Source organism: Sinohyriopsis cumingii, chromosome 5 (genome assembly GCF_028554795.1).
Source record: "Sinohyriopsis cumingii isolate HCF-2022 chromosome 5, ASM2855479v2, whole genome shotgun sequence".
In the NCBI taxonomy this organism is placed as follows: Eukaryota; Metazoa; Mollusca; class Bivalvia; order Unionida; family Unionidae; genus Sinohyriopsis; species Sinohyriopsis cumingii.
In genome coordinates, this window is record NC_142965.1 from 102,101,524 (window position 1) to 102,125,014 (window position 23,491).

General features: G+C 35.8%; 1 protein-coding gene across 2 annotated transcripts in view; it reads left to right on the top strand.

The window, feature by feature from the left end:
* LOC149799896 (uncharacterized) overlaps positions 1-23,491 on the top strand; it is a 77,938-nt gene that overhangs the window by 49,079 nt on the left and 5,368 nt on the right. For both annotated transcript variants that reach the window (XM_089959342.1, XM_089959341.1), the window contains exons 2-4: positions 3,401-3,478; positions 14,323-14,744; positions 22,191-22,295. In XM_089959342.1, the coding sequence (XP_089815468.1) occupies positions 3,401-3,478; positions 14,323-14,744; positions 22,191-22,295 (605 nt within the window). The remainder of the gene's footprint in view (positions 1-3,400; positions 3,479-14,322; positions 14,745-22,190; positions 22,296-23,491) is intronic.

Consider the following 23,491-nt stretch of genomic DNA (forward strand, 5'->3'; position numbering starts at 1 on the left):
GTATAACAGAGTTGTCAATCAAGAAAGTTGACAGTAACATTTGTTTATAAAATTGTATCGTGGTGTTGCGGTGTGTGTATTTATAAGAAATCTAACGAGTTTATACACAGACTTTCAATTATAAGTGATTTATTGTTCTCTTATCGACATTACACAAACAAGACGAATGCAGAATGGGAAGGAGAGGTTTATTATACAACGAGTGGAAAACAGTCTTGAACGTAAGTGTGGAAGAAACATGCATATTCACCCGATGCAGTTACGTACAAAATTAAACGTGCATACTAAATTGATGTTGGAAACATTGAATGCAAAAGCGTAAACATTTCTTTGTTATTTAATTTGGTAGAAAATTTCTTACTTTTCAAAGATGAAAGAAACAAAGATTAAAATAATTAAAAATTGTTCCATACTTGATATTATTCACACATTATAGAGCTGCGCATTGAACCATGTTGTTTCTATTTGACACATCGCTGCACAAATTGAACACAACTCTTATACGTTAGTCGTCTCAAATGACGTCTCATCATGTTTGTATGGAAGGGAGCTAACAAATTCGGGGCAGGTTCTTTCCGTTTGATATCGGAATACAGGACAATATTTTGAATGAAATGTTTGTGCAAATACAATAGATGCAAAGAAAAAATATTCGGGATAGATTATATACACAAACTACTAAATATCCTTCTATTTACAATACAATTGCGCAGGTCGGGTTTTTTTGTCCCCTTTAAGATTTCTTAAAAACGATTAACGGCTACTTTGATTTTGATATAGCGTTGAGCACATAAATTACTTCACGACCACATATTGGTCAATCAGTTAGTGTTTCTGCTGGCAATGACGAATACCAAAATGGAATGTGTTTGGCGTATTGTAAAAACTGTATTGGCGGAGGAAGTCCTTATGAATAAAAAAAAATATAACCTCGCTGGTCAAACGCGTATGCAAACAAATGAGTACCAGGCCCAGAACTATTATCAAGATTAATAATTCCTGTTTCAACATTCTTTGGTTGTTTTGCTGACCAATAGGCATTGTTTCAAGATGTTTTTGTGTTGCCTCAATTGCTGTAACAATTTTCTTGGTTGGTTCGACGTTTGTTTTAAATAATTGTTCTGAACCTTCTGCACATTCAACTTGAAATTCCTGCTGTTTTTGCAGTATTTGTCTGACAGAATCACGGACAGGAAGAAATTTGTTAATTGCTTCTAATGTTTCTCTAGCTGATCTAGCAATATAAGACTCCATAGCTTATGCCATTATTGATATAATAATGATTTATTGATGTTACGTACGCATTACATACACAATCTACGGTCTGTTGATTTTGACGGCTTGGGGAAGAGGTGATAAGAAGTAAACAGTGTGAAATGGGACTAAACATGTAAATATAACATGAAGAGGTACCAGAAATTTAAATGTAACATGAATAACGTCATATACATTCCCCACACAGCAAAAGGAGGTAGTTCCAGAAGTGAAATCGACACAGTGGTGATATGACTTTTGTTGGTACTGTGATGATATAAATTATTGTCACACAAATACTTTTCAAAATCGCACTATCACATATATAATGCAATGAATTACTTCTCAAAAAGAGATTGGTGCACTTTTGAGTTAGGATATCAACACTGGTAAAGAATTTTGCGTATCCCTAATACGTTTATTTTGAAATTCCATTCATAATGTCTCTGCAGGTCAGATATTTTTTTCGTTTCTTTGGAACATTCTTACTGCTTTTCATATTTTTTGTATACATTTTCAAACAAGTTTTTTAATTTCTTTCAAAAAATGACTCTTAGATATATGAAGCGTTTTAAAATCTCAGAATATTGCGATGCTGTACTACAATGGCTTTATGTTGTGAAAAATAGTACGTCAATGCATATTCTCACAATGCCTCCAATACATAACTATACACTTTCTTATTCTGATTTTCTAGTTAAGAAATGCTGTTTAGTATTAACTGATTGGCGTGTTGTTTATACACTTGAAACTGCAAAACAGTTTCTAAATCTCTGGCTCCCCGGCGAATCTGCGAACGTCCAAAATGTAATTTGTGGTCAGTCATTGCTATATGGAGTATGTTACTAAGCTTGAATGCTTTGCTCCTTGAGGAAATCTGTCAAGAAGACGCATTTATGCGCCTGTGAGCTGTCTTAAGACATTAAGGAGTTAACGACTGTGATGTACTGATATGTCAACAGTACAGAATAAATCACTCTTTTAAATCCAAATGGCTTTAAGAAATTTCACTGTAAATCCAAGCTAATGAAAATAGTCTTTGTTTACTATTATATAAATAACCGTTATTTGTACTATGCAGATTGAAAATTAACCTGAGTGTGTGTTTTTTTCTTTCTACAATTTCTTGGACAGCCACAATCTCATAAGCCTTTAATAGTTTCTTTGACAGCTTCATAATGATCACTTTGATCACATTTTGCGAGCTTCAAACAAGTTTATTATTTTGTCTTGAGTCAGGTTCATAAAGGTAAATCTTGTTTGGCTAACTATGAGAAAATGCTCAAATGTTGCAGGTACCTCTTTCATACTTGCCGAGCAACTACTTTAAACCCGATTCTGCTTTGATCATTCGTCAAAACTTTGAGGAACGCATCTTTCACAAAATGTTTCTGATTTTCAAAATATTGCAAATATGTGATAAATGAATGCCCGTAATAAGAGAAATTTATAATCTACTGTGCATCAGGTATGAGTACCATTTTGTTTGTATATGTACTTCACATAATGAAGACTAACGAATCTCGACAGGATATATTATATTAACCCTTCTGTGGCTAAATTCACAAATCTTATATCCACTCAGAACATAAGCTTAGTTACAAATGCTTCAGAGTTGTTTTATGTTGCTTTTAAACTTGGTGCCACCTCATTTTCTGCAGCCGCTTCCCTCTCACCATTCACAGATGATTGTCTTTCAGGGCTTTGATCATCTTCTATGGATCCTCGACCGTCTTCAAAAGTGATGAAATCCCATCAGACCTTTGTATGACAGAGAACAAAATCCATACATTTGGTCAAAGTCTGTCATGATGCCAGTAAAAGAGTATCTGAAGAGAAAAAACGTTATAAATTATAATTTTGTTTAGTATTATAATTGTTTCTCCTTCTATGGCAGAGTTTTGTCTCTACGTGCAACTGCAGATAATTTTACAGGACGTCGCTTTGTCTATCAATCGGCAAACAATTAATTGACAGCTTCAATGAAACAAATACGTTAGAAGAAAATATTCACAGCTTTAAAATATCCCTTGTACAAACAATGAGTATTAAACCATATTGAAACGTCACGTCTTTCATTCGGAGATAGATGACAAATTAATTTGCCGTTTTGTGTTATTTTTGTTGTTAATCTTTATCTTTTCAGTCACGTTCAATGGGAATTTGGTCAGGTATTACTCGCCAAAACTCCTGAACGTATTGCAACCAGACCCATACGAAGATGGTGAGTATTTACTTTATTTGGAGTATTGAATTACACCCAGCATAACAGGCAACTATCTGTGTACAGAGTAGAACAAGGACGTGCATAGGATAAGAGTATAGTACACCAGAAGAGTCATAGTTTGGTGACTAAATCTGAACGGTCCTCAGCTACTAATGATCCTTGTCAACCCCCTAATCTATTAATAACATGTTGAATTACGGTATGGTATACTGGGGGTAAAAAAACATTTCTAAGTAATTGCGTAACACTCCACTGGTAGATGCCATTTCGGCTTTTTGCTTTTGAGGGTTTTGGAAATGAAGAAACTAATAGAGTACCTGATGAAATTTTTAAATCTTGCCCAAATTATTATGGCTGTAAATCAGTCGAAATTTCGGGGTAATCATAAATAATTACAAAGATTAAAATATTGTTTACTGTGATTTTACAAGCCAGTTCATTTTACAATATAATCACTACAGAGAGCAGTAGTAGTGTCAGTTACATCACAATTGTTCATTACTTTGGAATTGTTGATCAATGCCTAATTATAATGTTGATTAGGGAGAATTTCATTGCCGTTGAAGTAACAATTACAACCTCAAGATACATTATTATTTTCTTGAATGTTTGAATTCAATGTGCCTCTGTGCCTCTTATTTAGCTTTATGTTTCAGATCTTAGAAAAGATGAAACGGCGAATATAGTTATTAACTTTCTTGCTGCAGAAGAACGTTTCTAGTCCTGGTACAATAAATAGTGTTATTAAGCGTTTATCTAACATTTTAAGAATTAGATTAGGACAGAAAAAAGCATGAAATTATAACTGCATGTTGAACAGGACTGAAGGTTTGACATTGCGCAGAGATATACATCACCTGCTTAGATGAAGTTGATATAACATTATCCGCATGAGTTAAGAAAATACGATCATATATTGATGTGAACATTCAATTCCAAATAATGTTTCTTCTACGTTATGGAATGTCTTATATACAGCAAGTGGTCATAAACATCAAATAGCCAATGCAGTACGGATATATACAGGCATTGGATTAACGATATCCAGTAGAAATCGAGCATATTTAAAAACGTATAAGCAATTTGAATATGTTCATATAAATCTAAGAACTATTGGAAATCTGTATGATGGTAAGGAGAGATAAACTCCACCAAAACATATGAAACTTACTGAAATTGGAAGACAAAACACATACATTCAGATATCAATTATAATGAGTCTGGTGATCTTAATCACTGTAAACTAGTATCACCATCTTGGAATAAAATTTGTTTTAATATTAGTATCATCACAAAAACACAATCATGACTGGGTGAGTTATATTTGTAACATTAAAGATATAATACCTGTAGAACGAACGCTTCCAGATGTGAAAGTCAATGCATACTAATTAAAAGCTCTCAATGATATTTAATTTGGAAAAGTATAATCGTGCCGAAGTCAGCGTGCAAAAAAGAAAATGAGACATAGCATCTCAGCTGTACCGAAGACATACGAGGATCGTAGCAGATGCAAATTGCACGTCTCTCGCCGTGACAAGATCATACAACATTGTAGGCGAGTCGTATTATGGTCTATGTAACGTAATACTCCTTATATTTATCCTGGGCAAGAATACTAGCAAGCTACGTTCCATTAAGGTTTTACCTGAACCGTAAATATAATCGCAATAAATATAAGACAATGGTTTGATGAGGAACACATTATTTTATGTTGCGGTGGAAGAAATTGAAAACTTGCGAAGGAATAAGTAAGACGAAAGAACATGAATATCATATGGCGTTCAAAGACAAAGACCGAAATATTTTATTTCAATACATGTATATTAGATCAGAGATAAAAATCAAGATGAACTTATAAAGGGGCATCGAAATTGTACCGCAGTAGTGTTATTATGTTACCATTTCGAAATTCCCAAGAATGTTAAAGACATTTAAGAAACCTAAAAGCAGCATAAAACATAAACATTAGTTCAAAACGAACATATACTCGACGTTTGCGTCATCATTGCAAGTTAGTTAAGAGTAATACAATTTAGGTTGTCTAACAATCTCAAGTGTTACATTTTCTATGTGTGAAGACATGTCATGGTGAGTAGATGCATATATATCCAAGCGCCATTCATAACGTTTACATTATTAGTAACCAAATCTTTTGTTCTGATTGTTTCATTCACGTAATCACGTGTATTAGCTCTCCTTTCCTTTAAGTCTGTAGTTTTTCTCTACAATTTTGTCATGAATTTGTCAAATCTGGCGTTCCCTTAATCAAATACAGCAAGATGAAATAGCAGAAGTATATCATTTTAGCGTATAAAGGTTCCCGTAAACGACCCAAAGAATCAAACAAATACAATTCCAGATACGGACAAATTCCATGCAGAATTTACTAAACTGATGCCAGATGCCACGGTCAAACTGAGCCATTAATGATATATCACGCCAGAGCGCTAAGTCTTCAAGAACGGTTGAGGTGTTGCTTAAATTGCTCGAGGTTACTGTTAGATAAATTAGACCTCAGACGAGTTCATAACCCGTAACGACATTAACGAGTTTCCTGATTCCACTTATTGCTTAATCTATGATGGCCATTTTATAACCACTGATTGAAAAGTTCTTGAACACTGTCACGTCACTGACACGTATAGAGTTACGCATACCGCATGCTAGTTTAGCTTGCAAATGTAACGAAATAAAATAAAAAGTCCTGTAGAGTTTCAAAACTTTGACGAGTATGATTACCACTTAACAATGCAAGTACTCGCAATAGCATCATAGCGTCATTCTAAACAATATGGAAAAATATATTATGTTTGGACAACTGCAATTTATCGATTCTTTTCCAACTACTGAGTTAATCATTAGACAAGTTAACTAGTAACCTTGCATCAGATTGTGTTGATTTATTAAAAATTACTCGTCGAGATCGTTGTACCAACAATGAAATATTTGATTTAATCACTAGCAAAGGCTTGTATCATTATGTTTAGAAAAACCACCGGAAACATTTGTGGAAACTGTCTCGTGACGGAAGATCAGAAAAAGTATTTGAATATGCAAACACGGTATCCACATCATTTGGTTGCCAAAATCTTGGCGACTATCATGATTTGTATTTGCGCACCGATGTGTTAATGCCTTAGAATGTGACTGAGGCATTCTGCGATAATTCCATGCGAATGTAAAGTTAGACCTCGCGAACCATTTTACATGACCAGGAATGGCCTGTGATTCGCTGCTGTTAAAAACCACAGCCGATTTGGAAATTACTCAGCGATATTGATTAACGTTGTTTTTGTTTTTCTGTTGTTTTGTTTTTTGTTGTTGCACGTGGAAGTGACGGCGAGATTTCGATGGCAGAACACTACTATGCTCTTGCAAATAATCCCAACGTGGACGGATATGATTCCATCGTGTATTTAGAGATCAACAATCTTTACGAATGGTTAATAAATCAACCCGTATCATATAGGGTTTTTCAAAGAATTAGTCACACATACATGGACGAATTAAAACACTTACATCTTACAATAAAAACAGCGAAAATGAATATTTCTTTGCAATTGATCAAGAATATCATGGGAGTGGTTTTCTCCTTATCAATGTGGAATTGAAGGCGATTCCGGACGCAAGTTTCATTAATGCACCAAACCTGTACCAAATATTTGGTCTTATAACTAGTATGAGAAAGACATTTTCATACTTATGAATAATTTCGTATTCTGCAAAGTTATGGAAAATCTTCGAAATAAGTTTAGAGTCGATCTTGCCATGGAACAATAAAAGCTTTGAATGTGTCTTGTAGATTGGACATTCCAATCTTTGTGGATGTTCAGTGGTGATATGATTGCTTAACATATTTAAAATTCGAAGATGAAGCTAACACAACCTATATACACTGACGCGACTGTGTTAGACTTGCTGAATCTGCTCATGCATTAGATTGATTACGAAATAATTAAGCCGTGGTACGACGTCAATCTGAAACATGTTTTACAGGGAAACTGTTTCGTTGTTGATACATATTACCACCCATGATGTGTTCGTGGATATTGCTGTATGAAACGTCCGTAAATATATGGTAGAATAAGAGGCATAGCAGCAGGGAGGGTGAACAGACCATTTTGTAGAAGCGTCCAAATACTGAAATAAGCCTTTCTAAAAAAAGCGATTAATGACTTTAAAAATCAAAATAACTGACTACATTGAGGGTTCTCTCCGAGATATCCTCAAAGAATTTCCCTCTTGGGGGTTAGTCCACGTTATTTCTCCGACCGTAAACTCTTCGCGAGGAAGTACATTACAAAAATGAACCAACTTGAGGTCGCACCCCTCCCTGCGGCTGTAATTAAATCAATATGTTGTAATAAATAATGGTATATCCGGAATCTCATAGTGCTCGGTTAGCCCGAGAACTATTAGAGGCAATCAAAAATTTTCTTCCTGTTACAGATTCTTTTAGAGAAATCCTGCAAGCGCAGGAGGAAGCACAAGTTGAATACGAAGAAGACACTAACAAACTATTTAAACCCGTAACTGCAGCTACTGTAAAAGTTACAACTGTCATCAAGGAAGATCTTCTTCCAGTATCAAAACAAACCGCAGAACAAACTGAAAAACTAGTAGCGAGAACTGGTAAGGCGTTCTCGGCAATCAAAGATAGACTAGCACGATTAATAAGACAAAAATCACAACCAGTAAAACTACCAAGTACGGAAATTATGCCCGCATACGTCAGCAAAAAATAATAAATCAAGCTGCAAATCAGAGACTAGCAGCACTAGCAGATCAAGGACTCGGTGAACCAGGAAATAATATTTCAAGTTTAATATCAGGGAGCGGAATATTCCGAAAACGACGATTTTCGTGTTAGATAAAAATAATTATAATAAGATGTTCAAGCGTGTATCCGACGAAGCGCTTGACATGGAAGCACCTGTCCTGTCAGTTTTATTCTTATGACGCACGATTATCAGATCAACGTGGAAGAATTGAACTAAAAGTTAATGACACAAGTATATATTTGTACCCTCTGAGGCTTTTATTGTGGTAGAAGGTGAAATTATTAAAACGGATGATACTGTATACGGAGATGCAGTACAAGCTGGTTTTATCAACAACGGCATTATGACATTGTTTGATATACCACCTATATGATCGATGGAAAAAATATCGAAACGATTCAGAAAGATGTCGAAGTTGTTACAACAATAATAGAGTTGGCAGATACTCTGATGATTATACAAGATCAGCAGGTCCCACGATGATGTTTGTAAAAGATAATTCTGATTACCCCAACAACAATCAATATGAAAAAAGACGACCAAGAAATGCTGCAGTAAATACTGACGCTGATGTGGCACCAGTAGTTCATGGTTCGAATCCAAAGTTCAACTTGGGATTTGCAACACACCGATCAATGTTGAATAGAGGGAGGATACATTTTTCGTGTGCTTTTCGACTATAACACATCTTCGGATTTTGTAGAAATGTTAGAAAAATTATCTTTGGAGCTAGACACACGGTTGCTCTTGTGAGAAAGGTTACCGAGGACAACGCTCTCTGGAGACCTGTTGGTGATGCTGGTAAGGTAATACTAAAAAAAAAACTATCGTTGTTGATGCCGGTAATAACTCATACGATCGCAGAAGAAACAAAATTGCTTTCTTTCATGGATACAGGTGGCAAGTCTCTGTTGTCGTGGTTAACAACAACCACGGATAGTATGCAAAGTGATACTAACGGTCAGTTTGCACGGCATAGAGCATCACAGCAAAGAGGTTCTGCACCACGACATATTTGTATTGCGCTGAAAAATTAGAATCGATTAAACTCATAAACTCGCTGTCATATGATATTTGACCAACTAGATGTCACCGAGGTTTCTGTACTGATAAACGTTAACAAGAACCAACAGAAAATATAATACTAAATTATGATCAAAATCGTATAGCACGTGTATATCATCGCTCGATGTCATTCATGGAGCGTGATCAAAATGTAGATACTGGGTTGCAAATATCACAACATGATTTTCTAACTCGGTATCCGATCTATTATTTTGCGCTGGAGCATCTTGATTTATCGAAGCAATATGTCGTTCATATACACTTTAAAGCCAACGTGAATGCAGGCGGTGGTGTTAATTACAGAGTAATCACGGTTATACTAAGAAACAAAGCAATGTTACTTGAAAGTGGTAGCGGTCGAATGAGAGTCGTTGATTCACCAGTGGAAAATCTTTAATCGTGTTATTTAGAAACACAAGTATTTATCATAAAATGTCATACAGTCATGTTAACGTAATTCTGACTCCCGGTCAGGTCAAGAAACGTCAATCCAATTCAACAAAAAAAAAAATAGCGGAACAAAAATAACGTTAAAACAAGATCAGATTTCTAGTGGTGGTCCAAGCAACCTGAACTAACCAAGAATCAGATTAAACACTTCAATAAAGCACTGAAATAAAAAACTGGAGTTCAACTTGTTCTTTCTCCGAGTGCCATTAAAGATATGGTTACAACATGTGGTATTTTCCCACTTCTTTCAATATAGCTGCTGCTGCTCCAGCCTTAGAAAAAGCAGACGTGTTAGGTGCTGTTGGAACAGCTGCTGGAATGGCATTAAAGAAAGCAACTGGAAAAGGATATAAAAAGGGATCTGGTCTAAGATTACCGGGAACTCCGCCTTCGTGGTACGGAAAGGGTCTAAGACTACCAGGAAATCCACCCCTCAGTACCCTAAACGTCGTTGAAAACACAGAGTGTTTTACCGATGTCAAATTTTGATTTACTTGATGCCGCTAAAAATTGAATATAACAAATTTCAGAGGTGTTTTTATGAGAGATCAGTTACCGCGTGAACCGAATAATCTAGAAACTGGAATTATTAATCTCGATAACAGCGATGATCCAGGGATTCACTGGGTTGCTTACGCGATACATCCACGTGGAATTGTTTATTTTGATTCGTATGGGTTAGCACTGCCAGTTGAATTTCTAAACTACGTATATAGAGTACAAATTCCAGTTTGGTATTCAACGCTACCAACACAAACATTAACTGATCCACCAATATGCGGCCGTGAAGTAATTAATGTACTTGACCCGTTATCAAAATCAACCAAACCACCTCACAAAGTCGTGCAGGAGTATACCATGGATAAATTAAACAAATCCGTGAAGAATAATGATTGACATTTACGGACGATCTCTCAGTACAAGTAAAAGTAAAAAAACGCGACGATGTAGATTTATCAAAATATGCGACCAAAAATGAAATCTATAATCTTTTAACCCTCTCCGGGATAGACCCAGATGAGGTGGTTATTTTTCAAGACCTATACGAAAAACTAAAGACCTGCGATATCAAATGGCGTGAAATAGTTTGTAGGGTTATTGGAACTATTCCGGGTAACATCCCTGTGTTCAATGACAGCAGAAAATCAGATACTGAAGTATGTCGATTGCCGGCATCAAAGATGAAATTGCAAAAACTGTTGCTAATCGCTTAAAAAATACCGGTGACACAATGACAGGTGAATTCAGCATGAACGGAAATAAAATAGTGGTTTTAAGAGATCCAGCACCCGACGAAGACGCAGCAAGAAAAACATATGTTGACGTTAACTACAACACCGTAGATGGTAAACTATCCACGTTGCTGGCCGAGTATGACGTTCACGTAACAGCGTTTATAAATCTCCGTAGAAATTTTAGAAAACTTATTGAAGTCGCAGAGGAATTTTTTGGTACTCAGCTCACCGTTGACGCAAAACGCTCTGATATAAAAATTAACATTGACATAATCAAGAATACACAGCAAGATATCGTAAGTGGGATTTCTGAGAGTGTTAATAAAATTAGTTTGATTAAAATTTCACCCGGAGTAACTCCCGGGCATATTACTAACATTGTATGCACAGTATCATCTGTATTTGCAACATGGTCACAGCAAAATAAAACTCTGAAATATACCTCAACAGTCACTGGCGTGTATAGACTGTCTGTGTTTAGTGCTGCAAAATTTGAAATATTTACAACATTACCCTGGCGACATTCCATCGATAGGTTTTCCGGGGTTGTGACTATCATATTAAAAAAAGGAAACGAAGAAATATTTACTCTGGAAGCAGCTGATGAGACATTAAACGCAACATCTTACTGGTGGTGTTTGGAATTTGAAGCTGAAACACCTCAATTGTTTACTGCATAATATAATAATGAGTACCTCAATCGACGATCAAAATGATGCTGCATCGCAACATTATAGGTACAATCAGGCACGTGAATGGCAAACATCGCTGAAAAATATCATCGAAATATGCACGATAAAAAAGAACTATCGACGACGACTAGATATCGTTGACGTAATTGTTTATTCAGCATCCGTGTTGTCTCTAGAACCGGTGCGTTATTATCAGCAACGACAATGATTGCACCAGTAGCTGTGACAATCTGTATTTCAGCTACAACAACAATTGCTGGTGTTTTCAATATTATTGCAAAAAATATGTACTTGCACGAATGAAACATTATCCAATTACATGATAAAATTACGTACAGCTACAATAGCATACTTGAAGTTATCTTCGTTGTTATCAGCAAGTCTCAGAGATGAAATTATATCTGATTTCGAATTTTCGGAGATGATCAAAAAATACAACTACGCTGGTAATAAAGCTACGTTTATTAATAATGACATTACTGACAACGTCAAGAGAGCCACTTCAACAGATCGTGACAAACACAACTCCACCAAAAACAACAATGATCTTAGTAAGTTTGACTAATCCTGAATTTAGTATTAATTTTCCAGCTGTGATTATGGTAAGCAAGATCGCACTAGCACGATTACGAGTATATCACAGTTGGTCCAATATCAGATCAAATTCATTTGGCGAATTATCAGCAAATAATTCGTTGGTATTCGCGTCGAAAAATAAACAAGACGATACACCCAACTGGAACGTTGTTGGAATATCAGCATTGAGCTATCAAATCGATGAAATCAATGAGGAATTACAACGTCGAATAAAAAATATCACAGGAAGAGAGTCAACAATAGCAATAACAGTTCTTGAACCAACGCTGTGTTCCGCGATCGAGATAAATTCTCCCGATTACGCCGTGGATATATATCAGGGTTCGATCAGAACGGTGTTAGGATGGGCTGAAATTGCTCCGGATGTACCACCACCGTTACCTGAGCCAACAAAGTCTGATTATGTCACGGACAAACAATCATATCACAAAGTTGAACCAACATACAAACAACATTTACTTGATATAAAAAATTCAACGTTGGGTAGCAATTTTATTTTCGACCTTAAGGACGATAAATTGTGGATTTTTTCTTTTTTGCTGTGATAGTTTCTCAAGTAGAAGGAACAATAATAAGAAAAGGTGCATTTATTAAACTAAATCCGATTATTGAATACTTTAAAATTATCAATCAAGAACATAACACATATCTACGGTGACTACGGCAGCACTTCCAGGAACATCTTTTTGATTTGTCACCACTACGTAGTGAAATCATCAAAACACGTAGAAATATTAAATCATCTCGTATCCGACATGGAATATATTAACCAGCGATTAATTCAGACAATAAAAGTTGAAAAGTCAGACGATAAACAATTTTTTCCAAAACTGAATACAAAACAACAGAAGCGTCGCTGCCAAATTTTAAATTTCCCGGGTATAACGCAGACGAACTAAAATAATCAGTCAATCATATCATTGATAAATATTTTCCTGAAATACTTACGGAGTGGAGAAAAACACTACTACCAGCAACTGTTCTTAGATACAACAATGATCCATCTGTGCAATGACGACATGTATCTCCGGAAGTCGTAAATATAACTTCTGTGGTTGCGGTCAATCTTGTATGTGATGCAATCGACGGCAGTTACAACACTGACACAACAATATCATATGAAACCCAAAAAGGATTTATTCTTTATTCCTTCACGCCTAAAGCACCACCTGGATTTTTGATTGTACAAGAATCGATCAATCCGGTCTATCTACGATGTCATAACCGTCTATTATCAAGAATAAGTTTCAAACTGACATACGAGTTAGGCCACTTATTGGATTTGAGTAATGAACCGTAAAATATTAATCTACTTGTAAAATCTTAAGATTTTCATCGTTAAACTGTTAATCTACGATTTATTCAACATGGATAATATTCAACAAAATTGTAAATGTAATAATTAAAACCACCCAGGGTAGGAAACGTTTAAAAACCGGGTGTTAGTCAAGCAGATTACTGGAAATGAATTTGTTGATTCAACCCAGAGCATCATATTAATAATTATCTGCGAGCTTATAGAGCCATATTTTCCAATGCTACAAGTTGTTAAAACATTTTGTTACTATTTTGATAGAATAATATTGAGCAGCAAGTCATACCAGCCTTTAATAGCCTAAAGCGAAAACTTGATTAAAACACATGTGGGTCCGACAAGTTTTACAGTTATGTTGTTGCCATGCAGATAACTGCAAAAGAACCTGGCGATGATACCCACAGTATGAATATTAATAATAGTTTGTGTGTTTAAAGATATATTCATTAACAACAACAGTAGCCCATATAGCTACATTTCTTCATTATGTGGTGTCAGATTCAGCATTGTCAGAGCTGTGGCCTTAATATATACTGGATATATTTTTTCTAGTTTGAAGACATACCTGCGAACACCTTGAGTCTTATATGCTAACATTTTGCAGATGAATGTTATATCCTTAAAAGTCAGGCTCCTTCGTCACTCTTGAAACTCTTGATGGAATTGGTTTTATATCCATGTATTAATATTATTTACATTTCAGAAGCAAGACCTGCAGAAATAGATCTGTTCGGAGCATCACTCCAGAGGCACTTTAAGAGAAAAGACAGAATGCTCATATCCGAGTTACCTGTAGCATGGACGTACCACAGTTACAACGTCACAGGAAAGCTGACTTGTTGGAATGAAAGTAAATTTGCACCCACATTTGAGGAAAACAAGAAAATAGTTCAACAGTATCCCAACGGAACATCGGTTCCATATTTGGCGGATTTGGGACTTTTGCAGCCATATAAATCCATGGCAGTACCAAAAATGCCAGTGTTCGTAACTGGCGCATCTTCAAACCATTACCTTGAATCTCAAGCTATGCTGCGTAACTTTCACGATAACGTCATGACAAGATATAACGATGTAAAATTAATATACTACGACACTGGTTTGACTGATATGGAAAGAGACCAGGTTTGATAGTTCTCTTGCTTCCACTCCATTCTCTTCCACCACAATCACCACTATAACACCATTAAATACAGTGTTATTGCTACTACTACTGCTACTATTACTACAGTAGCAACATGTGGGTACAAATTTTTTCCCTCAGTTCAATTGACAAAGAGAGAAAACTCCATTGAACACTTTATGTACAGCTAGTAAATGGAAAATATTTGTTTAAAGCCATTATTTATCGCAAAATTATATATTACGAAAGCACTGTTAGAAAATAAAGGTGGCACATAAATCCAACTACATTGGTTACAACATTTTACGTTTTGAGATTGTGCTGAGAAGAAAGCATATAATGTAATTCCTACATCAGATTTACCTTCTCTCAGTGCCTACCACACCATTGATATTTTGTCTCAGTGATGCAATCGTCATTTACCGTTTAGCGCTTTTCATTATTATCATGTAATAAATATAATGAACATGTTTTGTCACTAATAATTGTTTGGGAGTCGTCGGGTGATAGTGAACATACTAGATATATGGAGGAGAGCAAATCTGATTAAATTAAGATCTCCATTTTCCTGCATGCTGACAGCTACCACTTGAAATCGTGTTCTGTTGACCGGTTAATTAGCCAATTGATGATCTTCAGCTATAGTTCTCAGTATTCAAGCGCGAGGATACAAGACTTCATCTGATAGGTATGATCAAATTAACCACTATGCTAATAACATAGATCAACAGAACACTACCCCTAAGAGACCATGTCAGCTCTCCACATAGGACAGTGGACATCTGATGTTAAACGTATTGAGAACAGAGCAAGCCGTCGATGCCAATCCCAAAGAAATTTCCCACGTATTCAAAAAGAACAATTGGTCATATCAGAAAAACAAAACATTGGCATGTACGCGAAAGTAGCTTATCTCTTGCTGAGGTCATCTGGAGACACCTGGGCCGATCTAACATCACCACCTATACTAAACCCTCACTGATTTTAGAATGAGGTGAAACTTCAGAATAACTATAAGTATAGTAGTGGTGAAAATGTGTTGTATTTTCGCAGTAGTGTTTTGTATTTCTTGTCGGTGTCATACACTAATTCTCGGTTGTTGATTTCTGGATTAAGGACGGCAACAGTGATTCGTATTATTCTTTTATATTTATGGTAGCTCCCGCATTAAGGTAGTATAATGCCTGTAAGCTATGTATAGCGCGAGTTCAAATTGCAAGAGCCGAGAATGGTTAGAGGGGCTGATATTCCCCACGAGTATCCGTTGAGACCCTGGCACAAGATGTTAGCTATAGCGGCAAACATTGATGCAAAAGAGTTTGTAACACTTTCATTTGAGACGGTAGCGCGAACTCCAGACAGATTATTGTTGTCATTTGGTTCCTACACACTTTTTGAAAGTTTTGAAAGTTTTGCGTTTTAACCAGGCGATATTAAACGGGCTCAATTATAATAGTAATTTCGCTGAGGTAATATAAGTACACCATCCTTAAGGGTGTACCAGTCTGTGTGCTTGTGATGGCCTTAGTATCATTGCCTGCCTCATGCCTGAGAGTTTTATCATCTGGAGCGATACAAAAGTGATTGATTGTGTGAAGGTTCTTGCAGCGATCTTAAAAACAAAGATCAGGACTGAGTTGACACATAGTCTGTTATTATGTTTATTCAAGCTTCTTTTTCATTTCAACAGTGATAGTGCACTACATCACATAAACCGAATAATATGTTTAGTATAAAATGCTTATCGAGAATTCCTGTCACCGTCACACAATCTACAGTCTTACAAATTACGAGACAGTACGCTGGTTTCATTATTTCATTAGGACGTACGAGCCAAATAAATCACATAAAGAAGGGTGATGTGTTTGCCTCAAAAGTATCTCCAGTTGAGTTTATTTGTTGGAAGTGGACGTAGAACTGTAGCACGTCTATATATGATAAGTAACTGAGTTTAGTATGCTTTCCTGCTACACTCCCACCCCATTTGGATTAAATCCAAACATAGATCGAGCGGTCAGAGATGGAGCGCCCATTTCAGTTTCTTAAGCAGGATGCTTGCCGGCCCGGTAAGAACATTATAGACCACGGATATTCCAGGAATGGCAGCCTTAATTTAATTATTCAACATACTTATTTTTCCATACCAACAACTCAGATGATGGTTGCTACGTTTTTCTACCATAGATCAAGCATGTCAAATCTTTTGTTGCCAGGTTGGATAGAAACGTTGTTCTAGTCTGCGCTGAACTAAATATTAGGACAAGTGCGCATTGTTATGTATATCTATATTGTGTTTGTATTGTTTTGTCGTGAATAATTGTTGTTAAGTGGTTGGCGGATTGTTTCTTCAGAACAGTATATTGTGTCGCAAGGCAGGTTAAAATTAAACGATAGAGATTTGGTAAATAATTCTTCTTTTCTGTCTAATATCAATATTTGTGGATCCATCTTCATAGTTTATATTTGTGTTCAGACATAATATAAGAAGAAATATTTTTAAGCTATTCATTTGGATTACAAAGTGTTCATTAACTTTCGGGTGTACAACGCTACTCTGGGATAATCGATAACGAATTCGCAGACATTTTGGAATATATCTACCATTCTTTTAAATCAGGACATTGGAGACTTTTGGTACAACAGGACATACAAAGAATATTGAAATACATTCGAACATTTTTATACTTCCTGACTAAAGGTCAGTAGCTATTCATCCTAACACATCAGCAAACTGTCATTGTCCTCATACAGCTCGACTTCGGTCTTTTACTTGTAACGCAATGCCTGATCATTTTAATGTGAAAGCAACTTGGCAGTGTGAGCTCATGCGTGTTCCTTGTTGGAGCCATAGCGTTATGTAGGATTACTTATAAACCCCCGAAAATCAAGCAGAGATAACTGGGTGACAATCGGGTGCCAAATACCAGGATCGCATCGGTGCAAATCCTGTGAGATTTTGTGTGAGCTGTCTGTTAATAGTAGCCCGAGTCTTTCTGTTGCAGCGGTGTCCAAAACATTCACAATATTGGGCACACTCTTCCATTCACAAGAATATGCATGCATATCAGACGGTCGAGTCAACACTCACAATTTCAGGCATATTGTATCCATAGTGGCCGTTTGAGTTAAGACCATGTCCGAACTCGACATCAACCTGTCCGATATCCTCCTTTCTAGCAAACTCGTTAGTCCTGGCACAGGGCCCGCTGCAGGACACAGTTATGTGCAGGTGTTCCTCCTTGGTTCCAAAGCACCGACCGGTCAACACAAGCCGCTCCGTGTACACAAACTCGCCTTTGCTAGCCTTATGAAGTTCTGTCAATGATGTTCGTGTTGCAGGAAAACATCTGTTTGGACCAAGTTGTTTGTTTCAGGCTTTAGAGTGGGGTAGAGGCCGTACATTACTACCGTAAATGGGTAACTAGCACCACTAAGTCCAGTAGTCAAAACAAACGAAATGTCAACCATCTTTTTTCCCCGGAGGTATTATGTCTTAATTGGGTCATGCTTGTCTACTACTGTCACCTCCTCCATCCTTCCGTGGTAGTAACGAAACGTAATACAAATAACAAACATTCCGCTTTTAGGACGATGAGAACGGCTGCAAGAATAGCCTGCAGCGAATGCTTCATTCATTTGTCCATTCAGGATCAGGTGATTGCCTCGAACTTGATACCCAGACATATTGCCAAGATACAAGATGCAGCTCTAAGGTGTTCTGATGCTCAAGGGAAGAAACCCTCGTCAAAGCTTCCAACTCTTCGCGTAAACCACGTATATAGTGTCTATGCACGATTTATCTGTACTACTTCTGACTAATGTCCTATAGTGATACAATACAATAGTTCTTAGAATACAAGATAATATATTGTTTGCGCTAGCTTTTCAGTAAAAGCAATCTTTTGAATCACCCAATGAGCACATCAATACATAAATTAGTAGGTTTGTAATTGAACCCCTATCCCGCATCGGACACAAAGAACAAGAGAACAACGGTCATGTTTTGTATACTGAGTCGACTAAAACCATTAATGCAGCTGTGACACTTTAATATGCGCTAAACAAAAGCCGCTGACATTGTTGTGTCCAATTATAACTGTGGATGTGTTATCCGTAATTATTATATATAAAAAAAATATTTAATATCTGTTTTGTGCCAACCTACACTCAAGACCGGCAAAATCTTCATCACTGCTCTCGTATAGTTTTTCATAACAACGAACCTCCTAGCGGATCACAATGCTGCTTGTTCTGAACCTTCATGTTTGGCCTTGATCACTGCACACTGTGAGTCTTTAATTGCTGCTTCCAAGTCCTTTTCATCTGCCTTAACATTGACAATCTCGCTTTATGCTTCTTTGAGTACCATACGATCATTCTCATTGTCGTTGGCTTGACTGAAGGCTTTGCTGCATTCGACCAGTGGAAAAGAAAACACGATGTTATAGAGCGTGTCGTGCTGCCAGTTAGGATTTAATTCTCAAGGTAAATAATATGTTTCATTTTCAGTGAATTGCTAGATTGTTGATGGGTTTGTTTTTTTTTTTTTTTTTTTTTTTTTTGTTTTTTTTTGTTTTTTTTTTTTGTTTTCTTTGTTGGTAACAGGGCCTAATGGTTCATTACTTACAGTACGAATCTGTTTCGAGTGACTCTTTGATCTTTTCCTCCAAAGCTTGGAGGCTAAGAAACCTCTGTAGAGACCTAGGGACGGATTGCGATTAAATGACTCTCAAATGACTGCAAGGAGATAAGCATGTTTTTCATACATGCCTAGTTTTTGTTTGCCTGGTATGAGCAGCGGAATGATGTTTGAAAACGGGTAGAGGCTGTTTTGATCGTTTTAGAGGGTCGTAGAAGGCGATGGGAAGTGTTTCAGCTGACAGGGTCTCCAGTAATCTAGTATGAACACCGATCCTCACCATAACCCCTTTCTGCTGACATCACAAACCTCTAAGTCTTAGGATTTCCAGTAACTCGCATTGCACAGCACTGAAACTTTGGAGTCAATATTGCTTAGAAGGAGACCAAGACGAGCAAACCAAGAATGTTGACGAAAGGCATGAATTATACGGAATTGGAATATATCAAGATTTCTCTGTTCTAAATCTTGGAACGAAGTTATCTTGTTTAAACGTTGCTTTTGTCAGTCATTCTATGCAATATCTTCCTCATGCTAAATTCAATGACCCGCGTCATACAAAATATTTGATAATGAAATGGCATCTACTTTTCTTAATTATATACTCTCAATTGTAGCTTTGTTGACTCCGCTCTTAATGTATGTGAGGTTACCACTGCGAACAATAATGCACCATGTGAGTAATATTTATATCGTCTTCAAGAATCATATCTGAGTTCTGTCGAAAAATTTAAAATAAAAACACCGTTATGATACTTTCTATAAAAGCATTTGTTAATCGATATATTGTAAACCTATTTTGCATTATTTCCCAATCGTTCTCTCTAAACCTTTCCAGCACAAGCTCAAACTCAAGCTAAAAATTTCCAAATATGAAAAGATGTGACTTTTGTAATTTTTTATTCTTGGACAATTAAAGGTATTTTAAAATATTCCACTTTTAGACATTTAATCAAATTTCAAAATTTTCTACCAAATTTCAGACCATTAGATATTTCAACATATTTATAAAAATCAAAAATGGTTTATATATGTGAAAGTTTCACATATTGCGAACTGTTTCTTTTGAGATTTGTATGTCAAAAGAGCGAGATATTCAAACATTTTAGGTCTATCATTTCCATTTAGACCGGATGTGAGAATTGGTTATTTCTTCTCTATTGTTTTATATACATGGACTAATTTTTGTGCATTTTGTCAATGCTGTATATTGGCATTAATTCCGAATACGGTCTAAGTCATAAATAAAAAAATACATGAACCAACAGCCAATCAAACAATAAACAAATAATCCATAAATAAAAGCTTTACAAAACTCTCTAGTAGGATTGAACACAATTTGTCGATGATAAAATGTATGCGTCACCATTGGCAAAAGTGAATACCGGTATAAGTAGAAACCTTTGGAGCTGATATATATAGCAATTGGAAGGCAATGAAGATCTACCAGGAATCATTACATGCAAAGCTTTTATCTTTTACAAGAACAATAAACACATATCTATTTAGAACGGGGTCTTTGATGCAAATCGAGTATAGACAATATTTCAATTTTGGCAGATCTGGAGAAGATGATAAGGTGCCAAATACATGTGGTCTAAAATTTATTTACTTATTGTTGTCGTTATTTTATAGGACATGTTTTGTTTGTATTGCATATAAATGTAAATGAGCTTGAATAAATAAGATTTTTCAGAACCGACTCAAATCGCACGAAATATTTGTCAAATCCAACTGTCTGGTATTCTGAAAATTTCACAGGTATAGGGCGTCCCGTACATCGATCCACTGGATCTGTCCTTTGTTGATCTAAACATAATGACATGACTTAATAATCAAATAATTAATTTTAAAGACAATCAATTTTAGAGACACCTGGAGAAGTACTGGCAACTAGCACTTAATATATTATATACATGACCTATATGTCTATTTATCTTACATTTTGATACTCATAAAAATTTCACATACGTTTTCCGAAGTAGTTTTTTTGCGGCAACATCCTTTAAGTATCATATTCCTAAATATAAACATCATGATGAACAATATTGCAGAGGAATTAGCATTCTAAATTCTTTCTAAACGTATCAAAACCTGAGCTATGGATTACAGAGAAATCTACGGATAAAAGATATTTAGAAGCCATTGGCAGTCAATAAATCTCAAGATGATGTTGAGATTCATTCTTAAACTTTCTTATCAATATGGGGTAAAGTCTTTAAAACCAGACTGCAGTTGGACCACCCTTAAATGTTATTTAGGATTTTACATTTTATTTTGGGTACAATAACAAAAGACATCCACTGGATAACCAATATGGAGTACATTAGCTGTGTTTTGAAATTACTTTGTTGCCGTATATCCAATAACAGACTTGTAAAACATTTTTGAGCACTAACTGTGATGTGTGCAGTATCCATATATATTTAAAATTCACCATTCTTGCATAGGCAGCAAATTTCAGAATCTCTTGATCCCATATATTCTTCATAATTGGTTACAGAACGTAAATTTTCAGAGCACATAATTCTAAGTTTAGATCTGAAGCTTCTAATTAAATCTTTATTATTATCTGTTACATAACGTAAAAGTTGGTGGTCAGTTCACAATATGTGGCCAGGTGTTTAATATTATGCTGCGGAATTGTGCATCACTATCGGAAAGCCAGTAGTGACAATAATGATGCTAACGATGATGATACTAATGGTGATAGGGAGGAGGAAGAAAATAATAGGTGGGAAATAAGGAATAATTATGGTAATAATTATTGTAAAAACCATCATTACAGTACTAATCATTTTGTTCCCAGGTTCAGCGCTACTGTCGCTGTGAGGTTCGTGTTTTTCCATTTGACAAATACCCTGTTCATGTACGCAACTTGATGGGTTATACATGGAAGGTTTTGATAATTCAGGTAAATATCATTCCTAAAGTTATACAGCATGCAATACTAATGCTTTACTATTATATTATCTCTATTACAAACTCAGACTTTATTTTAATTCGTTTTTTTAATTCTTCAATTCCATTTATCGCATGACTTTGTTTTCTCGTACACTATCAACTGTTTTCCTCCCACTAGTAAGCTGTCTTGTGCACTTTGTTAATGTCATATCGAGTTGGTAACGATGCAAAAATAAGACAGGGCAGAGTTTATAGCAGATGCTTGGACTGTGTTTCCTCCAGTTATGAAAAACAACTTTTATTTCTAAAGAAGTTCTGAATGGTTAACTTGAGCATCAAAGAACATTTTATAACATATCTGTCTATTTAGCAAGCCGTAGCCATGTTTTGAAAATTATACTGACTACCACAGATAAGTAATCCATATGGATAAGTACTGAGCGAATAACATCTTCAAATGAACCAATATAGACGTTTGAATGTTCAGTACCTGGGATGAGATCAGCGATAAAATTTTAGAAATACTAATACTTTTAGGTCAATAACGAGTGATCAAAATATGTTCAAAATAATTATACAGTCTGTAAGGACATAGACAAAATTTCAGCTTTGAAATGCTTTAGGACCAATTAAGGTGTATCATAAGTTTAGATGAACATAATGTGAGCATGATAAATGTGACAGTACCTATCAGTATATCTCTGAAGGAGTGATTTCCAGTCCGGCAGCAATGTGTAAATATATTTCACCTCTCCACTTGACACAATATCGGCAATGCCCTATATAATCGAACGTTTTATATTTTCGCTTAAACCCACGAAGTGCGTGATGCATGGGTTTGATAACATTATTTTTCCCAGAAAAATTGACATATGTGGTATGTAGAAAATTCTAATGAAGCTAAAGTAACTTTTATGTTGGTCGTATATGACATTTACATCTCTGTGTTGGGTTAGTGATTTCGTCTAAGTGGCATTTACATATTTGCAGAGTAAATTGTATTTTATTTTTGTTTGTTCTGCCATCCCATTTTCCATTTATATTTTCATTACAAAAAATTTTAGTACAAATTGCCGCAGTGACTCGTGAATAGTGGACATCTTAAAGTTTATTTGTGCTTGTCGTTGATACGCATTTTAAAAATACACATTATCTTCGAGGTTTGAGAATATTTACTATAGACACAATTTGTTTCTCACAGAAACG